Source organism: Leopardus geoffroyi, chromosome C2 (genome assembly GCF_018350155.1).
Source record: "Leopardus geoffroyi isolate Oge1 chromosome C2, O.geoffroyi_Oge1_pat1.0, whole genome shotgun sequence".
In the NCBI taxonomy this organism is placed as follows: domain Eukaryota; kingdom Metazoa; phylum Chordata; class Mammalia; order Carnivora; family Felidae; genus Leopardus; species Leopardus geoffroyi.
Genome location: NC_059333.1, coordinates 81175100 through 81196954, shown reverse-complemented (window position 1 = coordinate 81196954; position 21855 = coordinate 81175100). Strand labels below are relative to the sequence as shown.

Sequence of the window (21855 nt, the reverse complement as noted above, 5' to 3'; positions counted from 1 at the left end):
AAGGCCACCCTCTAATTCTGAATAGAAGTAACACGTTCCAAAGCAACGAAATTTGATGACTACTAAAGGCAATGCATGATCTTGTGTTTGAAACTGTTACTACAATGGACATTTTGGGGATGATTAGCAAAAATTTTAATACAGACTATATATTGTGCCACTGTAAAATTTCCTGATTTCATTCCATTTAAGAATCTGTACTACGACAACATGGGAGAATGTCTCTTTTTAGGACATACACGCTAATGTCTTCAGGAGTAAAGGTTTGAGATGTCTGCAACCTACTCTCAAATTGTTGAGCAAAAATACTACTGCTCTCTAGAGTGGCAAAGTGAATGTAGTAACACGTTATCATCAAGTGGCAAATCTGGACAAGGGGTATGTGGGGAATCAGACTCGTGCAATTGTTCTTTAAGTTTGAAAATTTTTCGAGGCACGCACACAAGCTCTACTCCATAAGAAAGGGCTCTACGGTATACAGCCTGAGAGACAGAAAGCTACTGTGGAAATTATGATTCTGCAAAGGTTTAGCTAAGCCCAACCTGCCACCTGCTAGGTGGAATTTTTCTGCCATGATATCATATGGAGACCTGTTTAGAGAACATTTCTTGGTGACTATTACACCTCTGACTTTTAGAATGAGATTACCTTTTATGTAAATTCAAAGAAACAACAAATCAATTCTTCTCCATTTTCATTTTCCTGGTCAAGTATATTCTTCTCAAAAGCCCATCTTCCTCCTGTTACTACTAATAAAGCTCACCAACAAATGGGATGCCCCAAGACATTATGGTCAATTCCAAAAATAGCAAATGTACCTTGACATGAAGATTATTGAGAAACAAATTATCAAATTATGTGCTCAGCTTTCTGAATTTGATAAACTGGAAAGAAAGTATCTAATACCATGAATTTCATTAACCAATAATTTCCAAAACACACGTCCAAAACTCCAGTGTTTCTTTATTGAATTCTCTCTTGAATTCCATCTTAAAATAAAAACTATGAACCTCAATTAGAATTAACACACATTCTGAGGGTTAATTTCCACTTTAGAAAGAAAAGATCAAGCCCTTTTTTAATACAATTACTAGTTTAATGACCAGTGAGTACACGAAATAATGTTTATCAGCAGATTCACGTAATAATTTAATAATTATTTAATAATTTAATAATTATTTTCCTTTATCTTAAAGAATATAGCTTTCCCAATCAAATGTAAACTTTATTTTGATATATCAAAGAATGACATTGGGAATTGCAAGGGAGCAGAATGCATGACCCCAAAATGTGCTACTTTAGCATGTAGATTATTTGGAGCTGAAGGCAAACAAGACCCTGCAGATTCAAGAAAAACTTTTCCTCTCCCTTAACTATCTAAAATAATTGAGACAGGGGGCCTGGCCCAGAATGGGAGCTACTACCAGAGAGAACTTTTAATCTAAATGACTCATCTGTAGGACAAAACAAACATCTAACCGCCACACATCTGCTCTTTTTATCCTGAGAAGTCCCCCGCTCAGGCCCACATCCCACCCAGTCCTTAGCTCAGGGTGGCATAGTAGCCATAACCGCCTGACTTATTCCTGGGGCTCCTGTCCTTAGGCGGCTCCCATAGATATGTAATTAGAATTGTTTTCCTCCTGTTAATATGTCTGATGTCAATTTAATTAGTCAACTAGCCAAAAGAACCTAGAAGGATGGAGGAAAAACTCTTTCCTCCCCCATAAAACCTTTTCTAAAATTGAAAGTAAAGCTCTATCTTTTTCTCAAAAGGAGAAAATTACTTTTTAGAGTTTGCTTATTGAAACTTGGAAGCACAAAATGAAAAATAGGGGTTTTACACAATTTCATTGCTTCATACTTTTAAGGACTAAAATATCTTTGTATAAAACTATCTCTGCTATACTTATACACCAACAAACTATACTTTCATTCCAATTATTTTTTAAAAGGAGTAGCAATTTCCTTTCAAATAGTTACACAGAACTATAAAACTCTTATTTAACTCTAGAAAGGATGAGACCCTTTCGTCATACAAATTAAAATGTGAAGTTTACTTGCAAATCTACACTCCATCACTTTAATATTAACGTAAATACGATGAAACTGCCTTCATCAACTCCTTCATTTTGGCAACACAAAGATGAGCTTCCTGATGTTCTATAAACAATGTTTATATGATGGAAGTTCATCTAAAATTCAACATAAGCAGTAACATATGAGTGTGGAATGGAAATCAAGGAATGGTCTTAAATAGGAAGGAAAAAGCCCCAATATCTCTTAAGCAGCAAGAGCATCTTCCCAGTTTAGTTTCAAGACATGTACCATCGTCCATTCATCCTCCTGTTTCCAGAGCCCTGAAGATAACAAAAGAAAAATATCAATAACTTAATTTTCTGTTGCCTTTGTGCACATAAGAAAAACTTGCATTTATAAAATCATATAAATCAAGGTCAGATGACAGTTTAGAGTGATAAGATACATAAGGTTTAAGGTTAATTATATTCTTCTGAGGGTCATATTAGTTCCTAATAGAAAAGACAATCATATACAAACATGAAAAAGTGGCTGTCTATAGGGATTAGTCTAAACTAAGATTTACCTTCTTCTTTCCAAAGGAAATGGGAATTTTATCAGATTTCCAATTCTTAACTCAGCATTTATTAAATACTATAAAATTCTTTTTTTATAAAAAGTAATACTTCAAAATGCAAACAACATATAGACAATAAAAAGTTTTTGCAGTTTTGGAAAACAGTTCAGCAGTTCCTAAAAAGGTTAATCTATGACCTTGCAATTCTACTCCTAGGTATGTACCAGAGAACCGAAAACACATGTGCACAAAAACACTTGTGCACAAAAGGAACGTAGCACCATTCACAATAAACTTGAAAACAATCGAGAAGGGAAATGCCTCAAATCTCAGATCGAATGATGAACAGATAGACCTCACTGTGTTTATCTAGACACTGGAATATTATCCAGCCACAAAAAGGAATGACCTACTGACACATCCTACAACACAGATGACCCTAAGATCACGATGTTAAGTGAGAGATGCCAGGCACAGAGGTCACACGTTGTAGGATTCCATTTACAGGATATGTCCAGAGTTGACAAATCAAGAGACAAAAAGCAGCTTACTGGTTGCCAGGGACTGGAGAAGAGAGAAGATACTGGAGGTGGAGGAATAAGGAGTGCCTGTTAACGTGTACGGGGTCTATATTCATGGTGATGAAAATGTTCTGGATGAAAGTTGCACAAACTTGTGACTGTATTAATAAAAGCCACTGAATCCTTTACTTTAAAAAGATGAATTTCACGGTATGTGAATTCTATATGAAAAAAAAATTAAGAATGTTTTCTTTCACCCTAGACGTCTAGCCTTGTTCCTCAAAGACAACACTTTCAGTAATTTCTTTAAACCCTTTCAGAAGTTTTTAAGGCATGTAATTAGCACATAACCATGTGTGATAATCCCTTTCTTTTTTGAAAACACACAAGGCAATATTTTACTCCTCCTCTTCTGCCTTCCTGCTCCAACCCCCCCAGTTTAGAGATGATTCAGTATCAGCACCCACAGATATACCTTATTCTTTTTCTTTTTTTCCTTAAGTAAGTGCCATGCCCAGCTTGGAGCTCAATGTGGGACTTGAACTCACGACCCTGAGATCAAGACCTGAGCTGAGATCAAGAGTCGGACACTTAACTGACTGAGCCACCCAGGTGCCCCATACCTCATTCTTTTTAAAGATGCATTCTAGAACATGGATGAACCAATTCATTAGGCACCGGCCCTCTACTGGAAAGCATCTGGGTTGTTTTCTAGTCTGCAGCTATTTCAAACAATGCTGTAATGAACTTATTTTTAAAAAAGATCTTGACATAAATGAATGTATCTGTAAGATAAATTCTAATCAGTGAAATTGTTAAATTGGCAAATTCTAAGAAGTGAACTTGCCAAGTCAGAGATTGTGCGCATTTAGAATTTTTATTTTGTCAAACTATCCCCCCAAAAGTTTGCACAAATGTCCACGTTTTCCAGTGGTAAATGAAATGTCTTTCTAGTGTTGTATACCACCTTTGGATCCCTGTCAATCCAATAGAGGAAAAAACGTCTCTTAAATTACATATAAGTAAAAGTGAGTATCTTTGTGTTTGTATTTTTCTGTGCACTATTTATTGACATCTTCCATCTGTTTTTCTGTTATTAGTCTTTAAAAATACTTCAAAATAGAGAAAAGCAAACTAATCTCTATTTTAAAAAGAGTATTTTATATTTGGATTAAATTAAGTTCTGGTAAATTTGTCTGTATCCACGCTCCTTCAGTATTCAAATCTTCATTTGGATTAATTCTGGTAATTTATTAATGTTCATAGGTGCCACTAACAAAAATTCGCTGACTTAATTGATTTGTGTGTAGGGTGATGGGAAAGATGAAAGATGTGTTAGAAAGGTGAAAGAAAACAAAAGCTATGAATGGGGAAAGTAGTATCTTTGGAAGTACAACCTGTATCGGGCAAGAAGCAAAAAGAGTAAAACTTGCCCATTATATTTGCCCAGTATTCCATAGGCTCCACTTGGAATATTTTGATTGGTCTTCTCACTGTAAAATGCAGTAAATATGGGTATGTCAAGTCTGTATATGCTGGTGGGAGTGATGGGGGAAAAGTGGCAGTGGCCAGTAACCTAATATTCTGTACAGTTTTTTTGGCATGCTTCTAAGATTTTCCCAAGATAATTTGTTCTAATGCCCACCAGTGTTTCCACGTAGGAGTCTTATCCTGCTGCTTGTTTGGAGCCTGCGGCAGGGGGCACCAGACTGTCCAGCTGTTGGCGATGTCCTGTATTAATCAGCCACTCATAAAATTTGTTCTCCACGAGTACCTGGAACTGCTTCCTCTGATCCCTAAAAGTGCCGTCAAGAGCAAAAATAATGTAAGAACACTGGTTCACGTTCATTTTCCTCCAGGTGATTGTAAAACGCTTTAATGGGATAGACATTAAATTGTGTCTAGTTATCCAAATAACTGCTCTATTGAGTTCTGTACATTGGAGCACTACCACCACCACCAAAAAAAAAAAAAAAAAAAAAAAAAAAAAATATATATATATATATATATATATATATATATATATAGGTCAGATACAATACAGTATATATAAAAGTATTCTGCACACTCCTCAGCTTCTATCCAAATGGTGCTCATTCTTCCAGATCCAACACAAATTCTTACTTCCTCCATAAATCTTCCCTGACTACCCATGCCATGTTTTTTGAAACTCTGTTAACCATACAGTGTGTCCCTGGCTTCCAGAGTTCAAAGACTAGTACCTTGAAATAAAATTTTGTGGTGAACATAATAAACCATAATCATCTACTATCACAGCATGTAATTTAAAAATAAGATATTTTAGCGCCCCAAGTTTAGGATGGTTATAATTCCAGAATAAAAGACAACATTTTAAATGGATGAAATTTAGCTTTGTTTTAAAACACTATACTTATTTTTCACATTTTACGGCAGATTAGGGAAAACTTTGACCAAAACTAGCATCAGTCCTTGGAGCAGCATTAGGAATCCACCCCTAGAGAGTCGGTCTGTGGTGGATGCCAGGAAATCTGATTTCTAGCAAGCCCCTTGGATGACCTTAACACACAGCCAAGGTTGAGAACCACCGATATTTTATATAAAGCAAATTCTACCTCTAGAAAACACTTACTTTGTCAAACGAGCCTCCTTCACAGTTTTCTGCCAGATTTGTATCTTCTGCTCTCTTTGACGCAGTGCTTTCTGATATGCATACGGAAGCCCCCCAGGTATCTCTGTCGTATCCCCTTCCATTTCAAAGGGGATAATAAATACATAGAATTCACAAGGTGGTAAGAGTCGGAAGACACTTGTGTCACTGCTCTCTCTGCACACAATCATTGGATTATCCCAATAGTTAGGCACTGTAGCAAGGCCGGTCCTGGCCATGTGATCCTCCAGCATTGGATAATGGGTGTGAAAAGGGGCCAAAGTTACTGTCTGGTTTCCAGAGAGAATAAGTGGGCGTGTAGGCGTCAGAATGTGAAAGACGCAACCTGCCGTGGAAGAGATGGACAAACGGTGGCAGGCAGCAATGACTTTAATGTTGTCACAGCTGTGGAGGTGAAGAGCAGTCTGTACGGGGCCCAAGACAAATGTGCTATTCCTGCACTTCTCAATGGTCACAGATCTGTAATGTGAAAAAAATCAGGTGAACTCCCCAGTGAGAATAAGTGAATATTGTGCTACAAAACTATTCTCTGATAGCAAAATCAGAGGACTAGGACGATCAGTCCTAGTCCAAAGAAAACGTCAGAATATCAGAACACTGTGGAGACTGTGCTTACCGTAAGGGAGACAGCAGATATATAAAAGATTCGTTGCAACGATGAATCTTTACGTGTGCCCCCACCAGAGTATCTGAGCTCTTGGCCAAGGTCTGCTTGTAAACCTGGCTCATCACCACCATGCGGTGCATCCTAGGGGCCACATGAGTATTACAAGCAATCTTAGCTCTTTTGGTCGTCCCTTCAACTACGTAAGAAAAATATAAATAAATGAGATAGTTTCAAATCAAAGAAAACAACCATATGAGGTTACATATGTCTACATGTGTATATGGGTCTAAAATTAGATACATACAAGGTTTGGGAAAATGTTAGATCTGGGCTTTGGGTAGGGAGGTGTTTGCTATACTGTTCTCTGTGTTTGTCAGTACGTTTGCGGTATTTCATAATTTTTTGTCATAAAATTTTTTGAAACCTATAATCCATTCAAGATTGCCTACAGATCTAAGGTTTGTTTCGTGTGTAACCATTCAAGTAATACACCTAAGTTCATATGGCCAGAAAGTGACAGAACTGGCCCGACTCAAATAACTCAAATATCTTCTCCAAGTTGACTCAATTTATCATCCCAGTCCCGAAATAATCTCTTTAAATTGCCATAATACTAATTTCAATCCCCTCCTCAGCTACTTACCACAGTATTCCATGAATTCTATTTGGATTCAGGTCTTTAATCCCTAGATCATTAGTGACTGAGAGCATATTTTCCTTTCACACACAGTGCCTCACACACACGGACACTTAAAACATCTGTGCAGGGGTTACCCTCCTAACACAGTCTCACCATCGTGTGACTGGCTTCTCAGACTGTGCTTCCCTGCAAGCCATCAGGATACCCTTGTAGATAAATGAACACTGGCCAAATAGGAAGAGGTCACAGAAGTATGTGATTCTTCCTTTTTAAAAACAAAACAAAAAAACAACTTACTGCTTCCTTTTATTAAATAAGTAACACATGGTTATTGTAGAAAAATTTTAAGTAGTGGCAAAAGAAGATAAAAATTATTTGTGATCCTGTTATCCACCACCATTAACATTTCGGTATAATCCTAAGAGATTAGATATCCTCTTTTTCCTACTAGTGACTACTGTTAACATCTAAACAACTACTTGAGCCTATATTCTTTTATCAACATCAAAAATTTATGTAGTATGTCCTATATATTTATGGCACCCTTAGACATCTGGAAGTCTTTGACCTCCTCTAGAGCAATAGCTTGGTTAGACACGGAATTCTTGGGTCACAATCTTTTCACTCAAGATTCTGTATATGTTGCTCAATCGTTTTGTTTTTTGCCATTATAAAAATTTGATACAAAACTCATTTTTTTAATTACATGGAGTCTATTTTTTCCTTTATCTTTGAAATTCAGAGATTGTGGGAGTATATTCTAGTTTTGGGGTTTTTTTTAATCAATTTTGCCTGCAATTTGCCTCAGTATAGGCACCTACTTCTTTTTAAACTTCCACCCGAGCCCCCTTCTCTTAAAACTTCTACCTGGGCCAGAATTCATACGGCACCCGACTATCCTGGACTGTCAGGAATAGGTATTTGATGTGACCAAGGCCAGGATTTTCTTTACTGTAACTTGAGTTTTCCAATTTAGAAAAATCTAATCTGTTTGTGTCTGTGTGCCTAGATAGGACCCCATCTCTACACCAACTGTCTGACGCTGTAACCGTGGAAAGGGCAAATGCTGCTGTGGTGCATGGAAAACAGGAAAGCCTTAAGCAAAGGAGCATGTGAGAGGGCAAGGGAGAAAGAGTCTGAATAAAGAAGAGCAGAGAAAGAGAGGACTGACCCAAGTTGGAATTGCTGTTAACTGTAACCACAACGATCCAGAATCACAAATCAACTCTCTGACTCTTGCTGCCTTGACAGGAAAAAGTCATAGACAAAAGAGAAATGTTCCCTTTTCTTCTCTCTTACAGTAGCAATATTTTTCAGGTCTTCTACAAAAGATGTAGGACTATTAATACACCAGAAAACACACACTTCCTTCACTTGTCATCCAATTTTTAATATAGATGAAAATACTGAAAAATACCTTGGTGAGCCCAAGCCAATTTCTTTCCAGACTTGAGGCAGGCAGATGTACCAAATGGATTCCCAGTCAAACAGGTTCTCAGCCAGGCTTCCAGCTTGTAGAAAGAAAAGGTCTTAGAGAGCCTTGAGAAGCCACTTTCTGCATGTAGTGGTTGCCACAGTGCAAGTTCATGAAGTGGATATATCTTCCTGGCTCCACTCACTGTACCTTCAATCAGAAAGCTGAGGGCCACAACAGCTTCTCGAGAGACGAGACTACTATGGGTCGAATGAAATGATGCAGTGAGTTGTTCTGGATCTAAAAGCAGCTCAAGGAGGTCTGACAGATGATCATAGACAAATGCTTGGTGACTGTAATCATTCCAGTTCTAAAAAATATCAAAATAAAGCACACTTAACAAAGAGATTCTACAAGACCTGAAAGTGTTGTATTTTAATTGTTTTTTATTTATATTTTGCCTCATCTCCTAAAAAGCATTTAAGGTAGCAATGTACACCTCATAAAGATTTTTTAAATATATGTGATAGGTATAAACAGATTCTCTGCCTTCTTTGGCTAATTCAAAAGTAATACTAACAGCTAATCCTTAGTGTGTGCCAACCAGTAAGTGTTATACAAACCTTAACATATTTAATCCTAGCAACAATCTTGCAAAAGATGCCATTACCATGCTCACTTTACAAATAAGGAAATGGAGATAGAGAAAGGTTAAGAATCTTACCCAGGGTCACAGAGCTGGTAAATACTCTAGGTTTCAGATCTAACATTCGATGAAGCACTGGGTTTCCTTTTTTTAATTTATTTTTATTTGTCATTTTGTCTATTTGAGAGAGACAGCAGGGGAAGCGGCAGAGGGAAAGAGGGAAAATCTTAGGCAGAATCTTAACCTTAAGAATCTTAATCTGACTCAGGGCTCAATCCCAGGACCTGAGATAATGACCTGAGCTGAAACCAAAAGTTGGATGCTCAACCAACCGAGCCACCCAGGGGTCCCATGTTGGGTTTCTCTACTTACCTTCTCATATTACAGGAGGAACTTCAAATTCCACTGGATGAAACAATGCAACTGATCTTACAGTAGCTAGATTTAAGACAAGTTATAACTTTTGGAATAAGCTTGGAGTTGGCAGATGTCTCAGTGACTTGGCTCATTCATTTGACAGATATTTTGTGAATATCTCTTATGTGGTATGAGCAGTGTTAACTGATGAATTATGCAAATTGGCTATGACATAGTCTTGTCCTCAAGGAACTCAGAGTCTATGTAGTGAAAAAACAATATAAGCGAGCAACTATTACACAGTGAGATAAGACCTAGGGCAGAGATCTGTGAAGACATGCTAGGAGCATGAGAGGAACAAGGAACTCCCCTTGGGGAAAAACAATCATTGTGGAGTGCTGTTTGAACAGATTCTTAATTAACGCAAACATATTTTTAAAAAAGGCTTAGGCCTAGGGAACAGCATATGCAAAGACCCATAGGAATAAAATTACCTGCTGTGTTCAGAAAACTGGAAGTTCTGGGTGGGATTTAGGAAGCATGCTGGGAAGTGTCAGGTAAAGTTAAAATAGTAGGCAGGGACCAATCAGGAAAGGCCTGTAGGAAACCCTAATAAAACATCTGGGCTTTATTTTGTGTGCCAGGGACTTTAGGGCTATTTTCTAAATAGCTGTACCCTTTTTTCTTTTTAATAAATTCTCATTTGGATACCAAAGAACATGTTAGGGGCACTTGGATGGCTCAACTGGTTAGGCATCTGACTCTTGGTTTTGGCTCAGGTCACGACCTCATGGTTTGTGAGTTCAGGCCCTGCATCAAGCTCTGTGCTGACAACACGGAGCCTGCTTGGGATTCTCTCTCTCCCTCTCTCTCTGCCCCTCCCCCACTCGTGCCCATGCGTGTGCTCTCTTTCTCTCAAAATAAGTAAATAAATACTTAAAAAATAAAAAAAAAACATGTCAAAGCAGAGCTGTCACTCTTCATCTTTCTTATTGCATCCTCCTCACCCATCGTAGGCCCTGAGGTGGCCCCATGGAGCACAAGATGAAAATGGCAGTGACAATGATAATTCATTGATGGCAGCTTTGGCAGGAGACAGACATAATCCTTCTGCATTTAGAAAGTCCAGTGTAGTGGGTAGGGTGCAGATTAAAAGCAGAGTGACCAGGTAGGATCTAATTATGGAAGTCAAGGTCCCCCCACCTCCAAAATGTCATTATGGTCTATATAAGAGGAAGAGACAGAGTTTTATTTTATATATATATATATATATATATTTAAAGATTTTATTTCTTAAGTAATCTCTATAGCCAACGTGGGGCTCAAACTCACAATCCTAACATCAAGAGTTGCATGCTCCACTGACTGAGCTAGCCAGGTCTTCTGAAAAGGGACAGACTTTTAGAGTTATTTTGGAGGCAGAATCGGGAAGACTTGACAAATAACTAGGTACAGGTGCTGAGACAGTGAGCATCGGAAGCTGGTGGTAACTTGAACTGGCATAGAGAATATACGTTATTTTAAGTAAAGGGAGATTTTACTGTAGGCACACGTGGTCATCTCCCAAACTGAAGTGTAGGTAGGCCTCATAAGAACTGGAAGGCTACCTTAAACCTGGTTCTTTCTCAGAGGCCGATGTCTCTACATGTCTGTTCCATTCTACTCTTTTTCTCTGATTACCTCAGTTTCTAATCCCTCATAACTCCAGGGCACTCATGAACATGGTGGCTATTCTGGTACCAATATCACTTGAGCCACCAGTTCAAGCACCCCTCACAGACTGGTAACTTCTTCAGTTCCTGGGGCTACTGATGGGGCCAGGTCATCATTTCCAATCAGACCAATTTCACATACATACCTATGAACGGGTTACTCTAGTCAAGGGTCCATCTCTGGTCTAATCAGTTGTTGGGAAAGGTCATGCTATAGCACAAACTAAGTCACCATTTACTGGTGCTTACTATGAAACAAGTCTCATGCTATTATATTAGTGAATTCTCACAGCCATCCAGAAATGTGCAATATCATCCCCACTTATCGAAGAGAAGCCAAGGCCTAGAAAAGTTAACTAACTTGCCTAAAATCATGTGATACCAAGTGGCAGAGCCAATTTGAATACAGACTACAGATGGTTCAAAACACCATCTCTATACAGTACCCACTCAACAGGAAATACATGTGGAAAGAGCAGACAATTATTGGCCTTTCTAATACATCTGGACTTGGGCATTCTGAAATTAAGGTATAGATAGGGCATCTGTGTGAAGAGGGGAATCTAAAATGCAGACAAACTCAGGAGTCATTGAGATATATAAAGTCATGGGAAGAGAAGAATTATGTTTAAAGAATATGTCTAGTGTGAGGGGGAAAAAAAAAAAAAAGAATATGTCTAGCGAGAAGACAAAATGGCCCCAGGCAGAATCCGGGGGGAAAAGCAGCCTGTCGGGGCCGGGGGGGAAGCTCATGAAGAAGAGTGAGAAGGAAGAATTAAAAGCAGAACCAGGAGGGAATAGCATCATGGAATATAAGGGCGGCCAGATTTACTCGAAAAAGATTATGAAAGTACCAAATATCAGAGAGGTTTTTGTTGTTGTTGTTGTTTGCCTCAGAACAATTTGTGTGTGTGTGTGTGTGTGTGTGTGTGCCTCAGAACATTTTTAAGGAACCTGCGCATGGCAGTAATACTGAGGTCTCTGTTTTCCTTAAAGTTCTTCAGAATACTTTTACATAAACGGGTAAAACCATTTCAGTTTTCCTTACAAAGACAGAAGAAATAACACAATTTCTAAAACTCACAACATGAGGCAGTTAAATTTAACTTCTAGGTCATCACATCATATAATATTACATAAGCATGCTAAGCTTAAGCATACTGAAGCACATCATTTAAACATATGAGAAGATATTTTTACAGAAGTTTTGTCAGTAGATCTCAACAGACTTTGCAAACTCTACATCTTTTCATTTATCCTACCTTAGTCAAATAAGTAGATTCAAATTCATTGACATTTGCAAAACTGAGAATTCTAATGAGAGTACAGTGAATAGTTTGCCCAAAAATCATGCAATTTTTGGGTCACCAAAGGAGCAGAAATCACCTATTTCGACTAAGACTGAAAATATTTATTTTGTTTTATAATAAGGAAAAGAAATGAAAAAAGCAAAACAAAACAAGCTTGCCAGCAAATGACTGGCTTATATAAGTAATCCTAACACAATTTTTAATGAAGACAAATCATCTTCCTCACAAATTCCCTTTCAGAGGAGACCAAAATTTAAACAGTACCTTATTATGGCAACTGGATTTTTCAGCCAAGTCAGGAGACTGAGATCTATTTCTGGGACTAGGCCACTCTTCTCCAATCAAAGATGTCCTCAGGGAAACCTTGTTTAACTGCTGTATATATAAGAAGAGCAGAAACTGTAGGGTGTCCACTGAAAGCTGTCCAAGAAGAAAAGAGATGATGAACACATGTCTTTAAACCACACCAGTCCAGGGACACCTGGATGGCTCATTTGGTTAAGTGTCTCTCTCTTTTTTTTAATGTTTATTCATTTTTGAGAGAGAGAGAGCGCACATGTGCGCATGAGCAGAGGGAGGGGCAGAGAGAGAGGGAGACACAGAATCTGAAGCAGGCTTCAGGCTCTGAACTGTCAGCACAGAGCCTAATGTGGGACTCGAACCCATGAACCAGGAGATCATGACCTGAGTTAAAGTCGGACGCTTAACTGACTGGGCCACCCAGGTGCCCCTAAGTGTCTGACTCTTGATTTTGGCTCAGGTCATGATCTCATGGTTCGTGAGATTGAGCCCCACATGGGGCTCTGCACTGACAGATTCATTCTCTCTCTCTCTCTCTCCCTCTCTCTCTCTCTCTCTCTCTCTCCCCCTCTCTCTCTCACAACCCGCCTCAAAATAAATGAATAAACTTAAAAAAAGAAAATCACATCAGTCCCTATTCTACAACTAAGTAGATATAGTAAAATAAATTCACAACATTTTGCTGATCTTAAGAACAGAAATGTAGAAACTTGCTAGCATTTGAGATGTAGGTCTCTGATACCCAGGAGTTCCTAAAATCAATTAAACTGAAGTCACCTACCTTCTTGGAAAGCTATGTAGCATCTTTGGCTGTAGACATTCTCTCCCAAAATTGATGAAGTGGAAAAGATGAAGTACATACTTTTAAAAAGTATATTATTTCAAAAGTTTAAAATTACAATTAAAAAAAAGGAAACACTTTAGTCATTTGAATAAATAAATTAATGGAAGAAAGAAGAAGGAAATTTCACCAAAATTTGGAGGTTGGTCTAACCTAAGACTCACAGACTTATCAACAAAGTTTAGGGTATCAATGCAACACTTGAAATTGTATGTAATTTTTTGGTGTATGTACATTTTATAGGGGAGTAGGACTCAGGTTTTCATCAAGTTCTTCAAAGAGTGTGTGACTTAAAAAAATATCACTAGTCTGATAGAGGTTTATAAATCATTTCATATTTGAAAAAGGGTCTGGTTTGAAGCTCAGGACTTGAAGTTCATGATTATCTTCAGATATCCATTCCCATGCACATACAGGAGGCACAAAAAAGTAACACATCTGGTACTATAGCTATAGTATAGCTGAAAATCACTCTACCTAAGAACTTAAAAATACAGAATCTCAGGATCACCTAGACCTACTCAGTCAACTGTCAATGGAACCCCATGAATCTACCTATTAAACGTTTACTTTCTTAATCAAATTTTTTGAGATAACTGTAGATTTGAGATTACATGCAGTTGTAAGGATAGAGAGACCCCGTGTACACTGTATTCAGTTCCCCATCTTGCAAAGCTGTAATACAGTAGCACTACCAGGGGACTGACGTTGGTGCAGCCAAGTTACAGAACATTTCCATCAACACAAGGATCTTGCATGTTGCCCTTTTATAGCCACACTCACTCCCTACTTCCCCCTCCCACACCCACCCCTTCCTTAATCCCTGACAATCACTTATCTGTTCTCTATTTTTGTCATTTCAAGAATGTTATATAAATATAATATGTAACCTTTTGGGACTGGCGTTTTTATGCTCAGCAAAATTCCTTGATTTTCTACATACTTCCATTGACTAATTATATGTTATCATTATTCCTTCATATACCTTCCTATTCAAGAGACTATAAGATCCTTGTCTTTTTCATTTTTCTATTCCTAGTAATTACCATAGCACATAGCACATAATAAGCACTCAAAAAATGTGGAGCTTCTTGAAGGTTTCATTCATCTCTGTATCCAGCATCCACTACTGTACCTCACACACAGTAGACACTCGATAAATGTTTAATTAACGAATAACTATACGGTTCTTTATCTCTTGGTTGCTTGCAACACTTTCTTTCAATTTCCAAAACTCTGTTTAGATATTACCACATGTGGCAGAGAGTGACTAGTACTAATTAAATATACCTTTGCTTTTCTTCCTGGGCACACGACTACATAGTATTTCCCAGCCTCTCTTGAAGTTAGACATGGTATAACCGAGTTATAGTCAATGGAATGTGGGTGGATTGACATATACTATTGAGTCTCCCACAAACTCTCCCAAAAGAAATGGCAGTAAAAGACTCCGAGACCCTAGTGGACGTGGCTGGGAAAAATTGTATCATGCCTGCAATTATTCATTTCCACATCCTCCGGGAGGCTTTTGGGTCCGATACATGGCCATAGGAGTTCTTTACCTCCTGTGAGGTAGTTTATCTCCCCAACTTCCTGATTTTAGACATGGGCATATGACAAAGCTTTAGCCAATGGAATGAAAGTCATTGCAGTCTATGTCACATCAGAGCCAAAGTTTTAAGAGGCATCGTGAGCTTTCTCCTGCTCTGCTGCTCTTCCCTTCTGTCCTAAGAATAGGCATGACCAACACAGAACATGTTTCTTCGGCCTGGGTCCCCAAATGAGGAGACACATGGAGTCAAGCCATCACCTGGAAGAGAGGGCTAGCTAAAGTGCAAGCTGCACATAGAATAAGCAAGAAACAAACCTTTGTTACCATAAGCCACTGGAATTTCATTTTTGTTTGTTTTTAACTGCAGCAAAGCTAATATAATTGTGGTTCCAAAAGACAGATGACTAGATCCCTGAGTTATTGCTCGAACAACAGCAGCCCAGAGATCCATCCAACCAGATGCCCTGTGGTATACTGCTGCTTGAAGGAGAAATAAACTGGTAACTGCGCCAAGCCACGGAAATGCCAGGATTGCTTATTACTGTAACGAGCCTACTCTGATTAATATACTTTCTCTGTGAAGTCTTTCCTGATCACTGGAACTAATCATTCTCTTCCCTATTCTATTTTTGCCCTTTACGTTACACTTTTACTAGTGTACATTCTACACTATCAAATAGCACTTTTTCACACACCAACCTCCCCTACTACGCTATGAGCTCCATGAGGACAGAGATGCTATTCCAATCATCTTTGAATCCCAGCACATAGCAGATGCTTACTTAAAAACAGTCGGGTGCCCTTATGAACCATGTATCAATGGTTCATAAGCACTGACTCACCTTAAAATATTTTTAACTTTCTTTGAGAGAGATAGGGCATGTGTGTGTTCAAGTCAGGGAGGGGCCGAGAGAGAGGGAGGGAGAAAGAATCCCAAGCAGGCTCCACACTGTCAGCGTGAGCCCAGTGCAGGGTCCGATCTCACAAACCATGAGATCATGACGTGAGTGGGAATCAAGAGGCGGACGCTTAACTGACTGAGCCACCCAGGTGCCCCTCACCTTAAAATATTTTTAAAGTCAATGAAAGTATTTGCTTCTTTCATTTGCTGTGTTCTTGTAATGTTTTGGAAGTAGGTGAATAGGGATTGCTAAATAAGAGCTAATTCACTAAATACCACCCAACTGGAACTGTTTAAAAAAAAAAAAAAAAAAAGGTACTTTGGGATCACAATGATCATTCATCTAAAACCACACACTGCACAGCTAGTACAAAACTTACAAATAGTTTCTTTCTCAAAACAATCAAACACACATACACATACACATACATCTATACCTGATTTCTTTGCTTTTCGACTTCATCCTCAGACATGCAGTTGGACAGAAGCTCGGACCATTCCAGGCGCTCTTCTGGTGTCTTCACTGCAAGACTATCAAATATTTCAAAGTAAAGCCACGCCAGATCCTTGGCCAACTGCAGCTTCCCACATGCAATGTGCCTCCACGTAGACCAGTACAGGCGTGGGTAAGCCCCCTCTGTGGCCCGGGTTCGCACATAGGTGGATATCTTCCTGAGATAGTGAAGACTGAACTTGGATGGAGGGGGGACTTGCAAGGCACCCACTATAAAGGGTTCTGCTTTCACCCAGAGGAGAACTCCGGACTGATCCATATTATCTCTAAGGACATCTGTGTGAAAAGACTTCTTGGCATACCTACGAAACAAAAGTTTTTTCACAAACCGATTTGAACAAAACTCATTTATGCATTTTCTTTTGATTTTTTGTTTTGTTTCACTTACATGGCTTCTTTAAGGTGACCCCTCCCTTAACTATTTTAAGATGTACTAGGTCAGTTTAAAAAGCAGATCTAGTTCATCAACCAAGAGCAGAATTCTTGGTCAGACCTCACTCCAACCCATTTGAACAAGAAAAATTTTGTGATGAAACAAAATTATCTTCCTTGAATTGTTTGAAGTGGTTGTTTTAGGAAGAGTGTAAATGCATGAAGTATGAGTTCCTGCTCAGGAAAGGAAGAAATGAGTCATCTCTTCACAGGACATCTTTGCCTGCCCTGAGGGGGAATGGTAGTCAAAATAGGGGGGATAAAACTTCCAAGTCAAATCACTTACACATAGAGGATGGTAGGTTAAAATTTTGGATGTTAACTGACATATAGTTCAATATGAAGCACTAACATGAGGCAGATGAATACTCACACGAGCATAGGCTGCAAAAATAGATCATCTTTATTCTCTGTAACAGTGAACCCGTTCTGGCATATTCTTTGTGCTTAGTTCAGGTGCAGTGCTTTTAGATTTTGCTTGTTGGTTCTTGGTTTTAACAACAATATACAATTTTTATGGGATAGTTCTAGCTAAAAACAGAAGGGGAAGAAATCATCCACTGTCCCACCATCAAAGGGAAACTAGTTAACATACTCTTGTGTTTGCTTTCTATCTCTTTTTCTACACACCAGAGGTTAGTTTTTGAATTTTCAAATGTGCGATAATACCATATATACAATTCTGTTATTTTAAAAGTTCATAGCACTCTAAATAAATGTACCCGCATGTAATCACCTGTTCTCCTATTTTCAGACATTAAGCAGGTTTAAAAGTTTTCACAAAAACAAGGCACGCAAAATACTGATCATTGTTGAAGAGGGGTGATGAGCACATGGGGGTTTATTTACCTATTCTACTTTTGTGTATGTTAAAATTTTCCACTATAAAAAAAAAGCTTAAGTGTAGGTGAAGGGTGAAGGGGATTAAGAGGTACAAAATTCCAGTTATAAAATAAGTAAGTCACGAGGATAAAAAGTACAGCATGGGGAATCTAGTCAATAATACTGTACTAACTTTGGTGACAGATGACACCCACACTCGTGGTATTTTTGTAATGTATATAGTTGTCAAATCACTACGTTGTACAACTGAAACTAATACAATGTGTATCAACTATATGTCAATTAAAATAATGAAGAGTTTAAATGTTATAATTAATGCTATATTACTATCTTTCTGTGTATTTTCTGCACTATGATTATTTCCGGGAAAATTTTCAGATGTGCATTTGTGAAATGAAGTAAATGGCATTTCTAAAGCTCCTGATACATATTCCCATTGCTTTCCAAGATGACTGTATCAAACTGTATCATCCCTTGACCAAGGGGTACCACTTGACCATTGAGCAATCCTCAGCATTAAAAATATCACTTTAAAAAACCTTCCTTATACGACTGATGGAAAATGTTTTATTGCTATAATTGTATTTTGCCTTTCATTCCAAAAAAGGCATGTGTCTTTGGGGAATTATCTGCTCCAAAAATAACTGACATCAGTCGAATGCTTAATACCTGCGAGGTAGCACGCTAAATATTTTTCATTTTCACCTCCTTTCGTTCTCTCAACCACCTGGAGATAATATGATTGTCCCCATTCTCAGATGAGAACATTGAGGCTTAGAGAAGTCAAGGGACTTACACTCTTAAGTTGGCACTGTTCTGGATCAGAATTCAAGTCTGTCTGACTTGAGAACCGTGTTATTTACAAATGTACTTTAGGAACCCAGTTTGGGAAGAATCACCGAAAACGGGACTGGATCCAGGAGAGGATTACCAGAATGAGTGGCCTTAGATGTGAGGCCACAAAGGGCCAGGTAAAGGAATGTGGGAGCATGAACCCGAAAGAAGGGTGTGAGAGGCTAAACGACAGCTGGCTTCATACAAGGGAATGGCTTAGCGTTGTTCTGAGTTAAGAGAGATCGGAGTTAACGTGAGAAAGATCTCAGTTCGCCCCAAAACGGAAAGCGACTGCTCTGTGAGATACTGAACTCCTCTTCCTGACGTGTGCGACCAAACGCCAGGGTACGAACTCTCCATTTAACTGCGAGACTCCAGACGGCTAAATTCGTAAACAAACAAGGGCTCTGTGGCTCTCAAGAGCAGCCCCGGGGAGGGCTGGGGTTGGGTTTTTCAGGCGGGGACAGCGGCCTGAGACCACAGAGGTCCTCTGGGGGCTTCGCCGACACCTCCGATGTTGTCCGGGTTCGGGGCCGCACCAGCTCCCCGGCCGGACTCTGGGAACCGGGATGGCCCAGCCGACAGGCCCCGTGGCGGGCCCGACACCCGGCCATCTCCAGGGCAGCCTCCCCACCCTCCCTCCCTGGCGCCGGCCCGCGCGCAGTTACCTGCGAAGGCACGGCCGCTCCGCCGCACCCTCCGCGTGCCGCCGCGCCCCGCTCACCCGGCCCAGCCCCTCGCCCACCGCCTCCTCCACTGCGCAGGCGCCAGGCCTCGCACCACAGAGAACCGGAGGCCCACGCAGCTAGAGCGGCCGCCAGGTTCTCCCGCGGACTGAGAAAAACTCGGCTGAGGCCGAGAGTCCCCGGTGCTGGGACCTGGAGCCAGGCCTGGCCGCTTTCTGGTGCCGCGCCTCACCACGCAGGGAAGTAGCAAGTTTTTTATTGCTCCACCCAACCAAGGTCAGCCAGTAGCTGCTGGTAAGGTCAGCACGCTTTGATCAGTAATATAACAATGATAGTTTACGTTTGTAGTGCTTACTAGGGGCCGGCAATGTGTAAAGCACGTTTATGTGCTATTATCTCAGTCTTCCCAAGAGCCCTTCAAGTTAAGTACACTTGACTTGCTGAGAAGTAAACTAGAGGTAAAAGAGGTCTAAGTAATAGACCCCTAAGGTCACACAGCAAGAGAGCTCCCAGGATAGAAACCCAGGCCGTCTGAAGCAACCCCCCAGGATTAGCTCCTTAACTTTGTTAGCTGTCCTGCCACGTTAGGGCCTTCACGAAGCTTTTTTGGATTCCACCCTACAGAAGACATCATTCCTTCCTCGAAGCCTCCACGTAATGATTTTTAGCCATTTCCTGGTTTCTTAGTTCGTTTATGGCCTCTATAGGTGTGGGAGATACAAAAGTAAATAAGGCGATAAAATGCAATTTAGTTTCTCTTTGATGTGGCCTCCCCTATTAGGCGTTTTCCTGAAAGCAGTAACCTTATCTTCCTCTTACCTCTATGGGTCAGGAGACAGGGGCTTTGGATTCAAACAGATCTGGGTGAGAATTCAAGCCGCACTTCTACCTTGAACAGATTCTGTCACCTCTTATGCCTTTGTTCCAACAGCAATGATTATTGAGCACAACTGTGTGTCTGGCACAGTGCTAGGCACTAGGACCACAGCAGTGAACAAAATAGATAAGATCCTTTTTTGGAGTGTATATTTTAATAGGAAGAATAGATAATATGTATTAAGGAAAAAATTGGACAATTTCAGATATTAATAAGTGCTATGAATTTGGAGGGGGAGGTAGGGGGGTCAATGCTGAATTTGAGCTGAGGACCGAAGAATAAGCCATCATATGAAAATCGCAGTCGAAGCAACTTTTACTCTGTGGCAGGCTTCATTCTAAGGTGCTGTTCTATTCAGGTGTGAACAGAACAGTCCAGGTTCATGCTGTCTTGAAACTGGCATCCAGTTGTGTGAGTGTGGGGGATAGGGATGGAAAAAAATAGGATGGTGTAAGAGTAAGGGACTCAGTAGGGGCTGTTTTTGATTGGTTGGTCAAGGAAGTCTTCTCTGAAGTAGTGACATTCCAACAGATTTGAGTGGAAAAAGGAGTCACCCGTGTTAAGAACTAAGGGAAGAGTGCTTCAGGCAGAGAGAAAAGCTAGAACAAAGCCCTTAGGGAGGAGTAAGTTTGGTGTATTTAAAAAAAAAAAAAAAAACAGTTTTGCTGGAACATGGTAAGGAGTACACTAGGTGCAGGTACAGATCATCTTAAGCTTTAAAATTCTTTTTCCAGCTTTCTTGTGACATATACAGAGTTTTAGAAGCTATCATAAAGAGTTGGGGTTTTATTTTAAATGCAGTGAAAAGCCATTCGGGGCTTTTGAGCAGGGTAACGACAGGATCTGATATGTTTGTAACATATCATGGGGATGGGGGTCAGGAGTGAACACGAGATACTAAAATATTAAGAGTGGAGGCAGGAAAACCACTTAGGAGGCCTTGCCAAGTGAGAGATGATGTGACTTGGCCCTGAGAGGTAGTGGAGATGTACAGGAGCGGAAAAGATTCAGGATACAGTTTAAAGGCAAAGATTTGGATAGGGGACACAAGGGGAGGAATCAAGGTAGACACCTACAATTTTGTCGTGAACAAGTAGGTGGTGGTGCAATTAATCAGATGAACAAAAGCAGGTGGGGCGAATCAAAGAGTTCTCATAAGTGTGATGATAGTTATTCGTTGCGTGTTTACTGTGCAAGACGCTGTGCTAGATGGTTTACAGCTTTTCTCCCTTTAAAGTTTAACAACATTGCCAGTAAAATGTTTTGCCTCAGGTTTGTAAATAAAGCTTAGGCTAGACTGGGGGGGGGGGGGTATGGGAGGGGGGATATTCTCACCGCTAAGAAGTGGTGGAAGCCGAATCCGAACCTAAGTATGTCTGCCTCCATAGCCTCTTCTCCGTGAAACCCAGGCAATTTTCTTCCGGGATTGTTCGAAGAGGGTAAATAAGTTCTCCTAAGCAATTCGTCCGCCCTACGTTTGGCGTAGAGTAATTGTCTCCGCCCATTCCTCCAAAGTCCCTCTGCTCCCGCATCCAGCTCAAAGCTCTACATGAATGAAATTCCGAGACTTGTAACCGAGGTAAACCCTCCCTCCCACAATTGGTCAGTGCTGCAGGAGGAAC

General features: G+C 39.9%; 1 protein-coding gene across 8 annotated transcripts; it reads right to left on the bottom strand.

The window, feature by feature from the left end:
• Nucleotides 1-945: 945 nt before the first annotated feature.
• On the bottom strand, nt 946-21803 carry TBCCD1 (TBCC domain containing 1). 8 transcript variants are annotated; one of them, XR_006718452.1, is made up of 10 exons: nt 21569-21803; nt 19920-20057; nt 16485-16863; nt 12718-12873; nt 8432-8798; nt 6384-6570; nt 5729-6226; nt 4763-4913; nt 3148-3338; nt 946-2360 (listed from the first exon to the last, which is right to left on the bottom strand). XR_006718452.1 is itself a non-coding variant. In XM_045502661.1 (9 exons), the coding sequence occupies exons 2-8, from the start codon at nt 19988-19990 to the stop codon at nt 4784-4786; spliced, it is 1788 nt and encodes a 595-aa protein (XP_045358617.1). In that variant the 5' UTR covers nt 19991-20057; nt 21569-21802; the 3' UTR covers nt 946-2360; nt 4763-4783. The 8 variants fall into 8 exon arrangements, 7 of the variants coding, with proteins under 7 accessions (XP_045358617.1, XP_045358620.1, XP_045358621.1 ...); XM_045502661.1 differs by lacking the exon at nt 3148-3338 and having other exon boundaries at nt 21569-21802; XM_045502664.1 differs by lacking the exons at nt 3148-3338; nt 19920-20057 and adding an exon at nt 17367-17524 and having other exon boundaries at nt 21569-21801.
• Nucleotides 21804-21855: the final 52 nt, after the last annotated feature.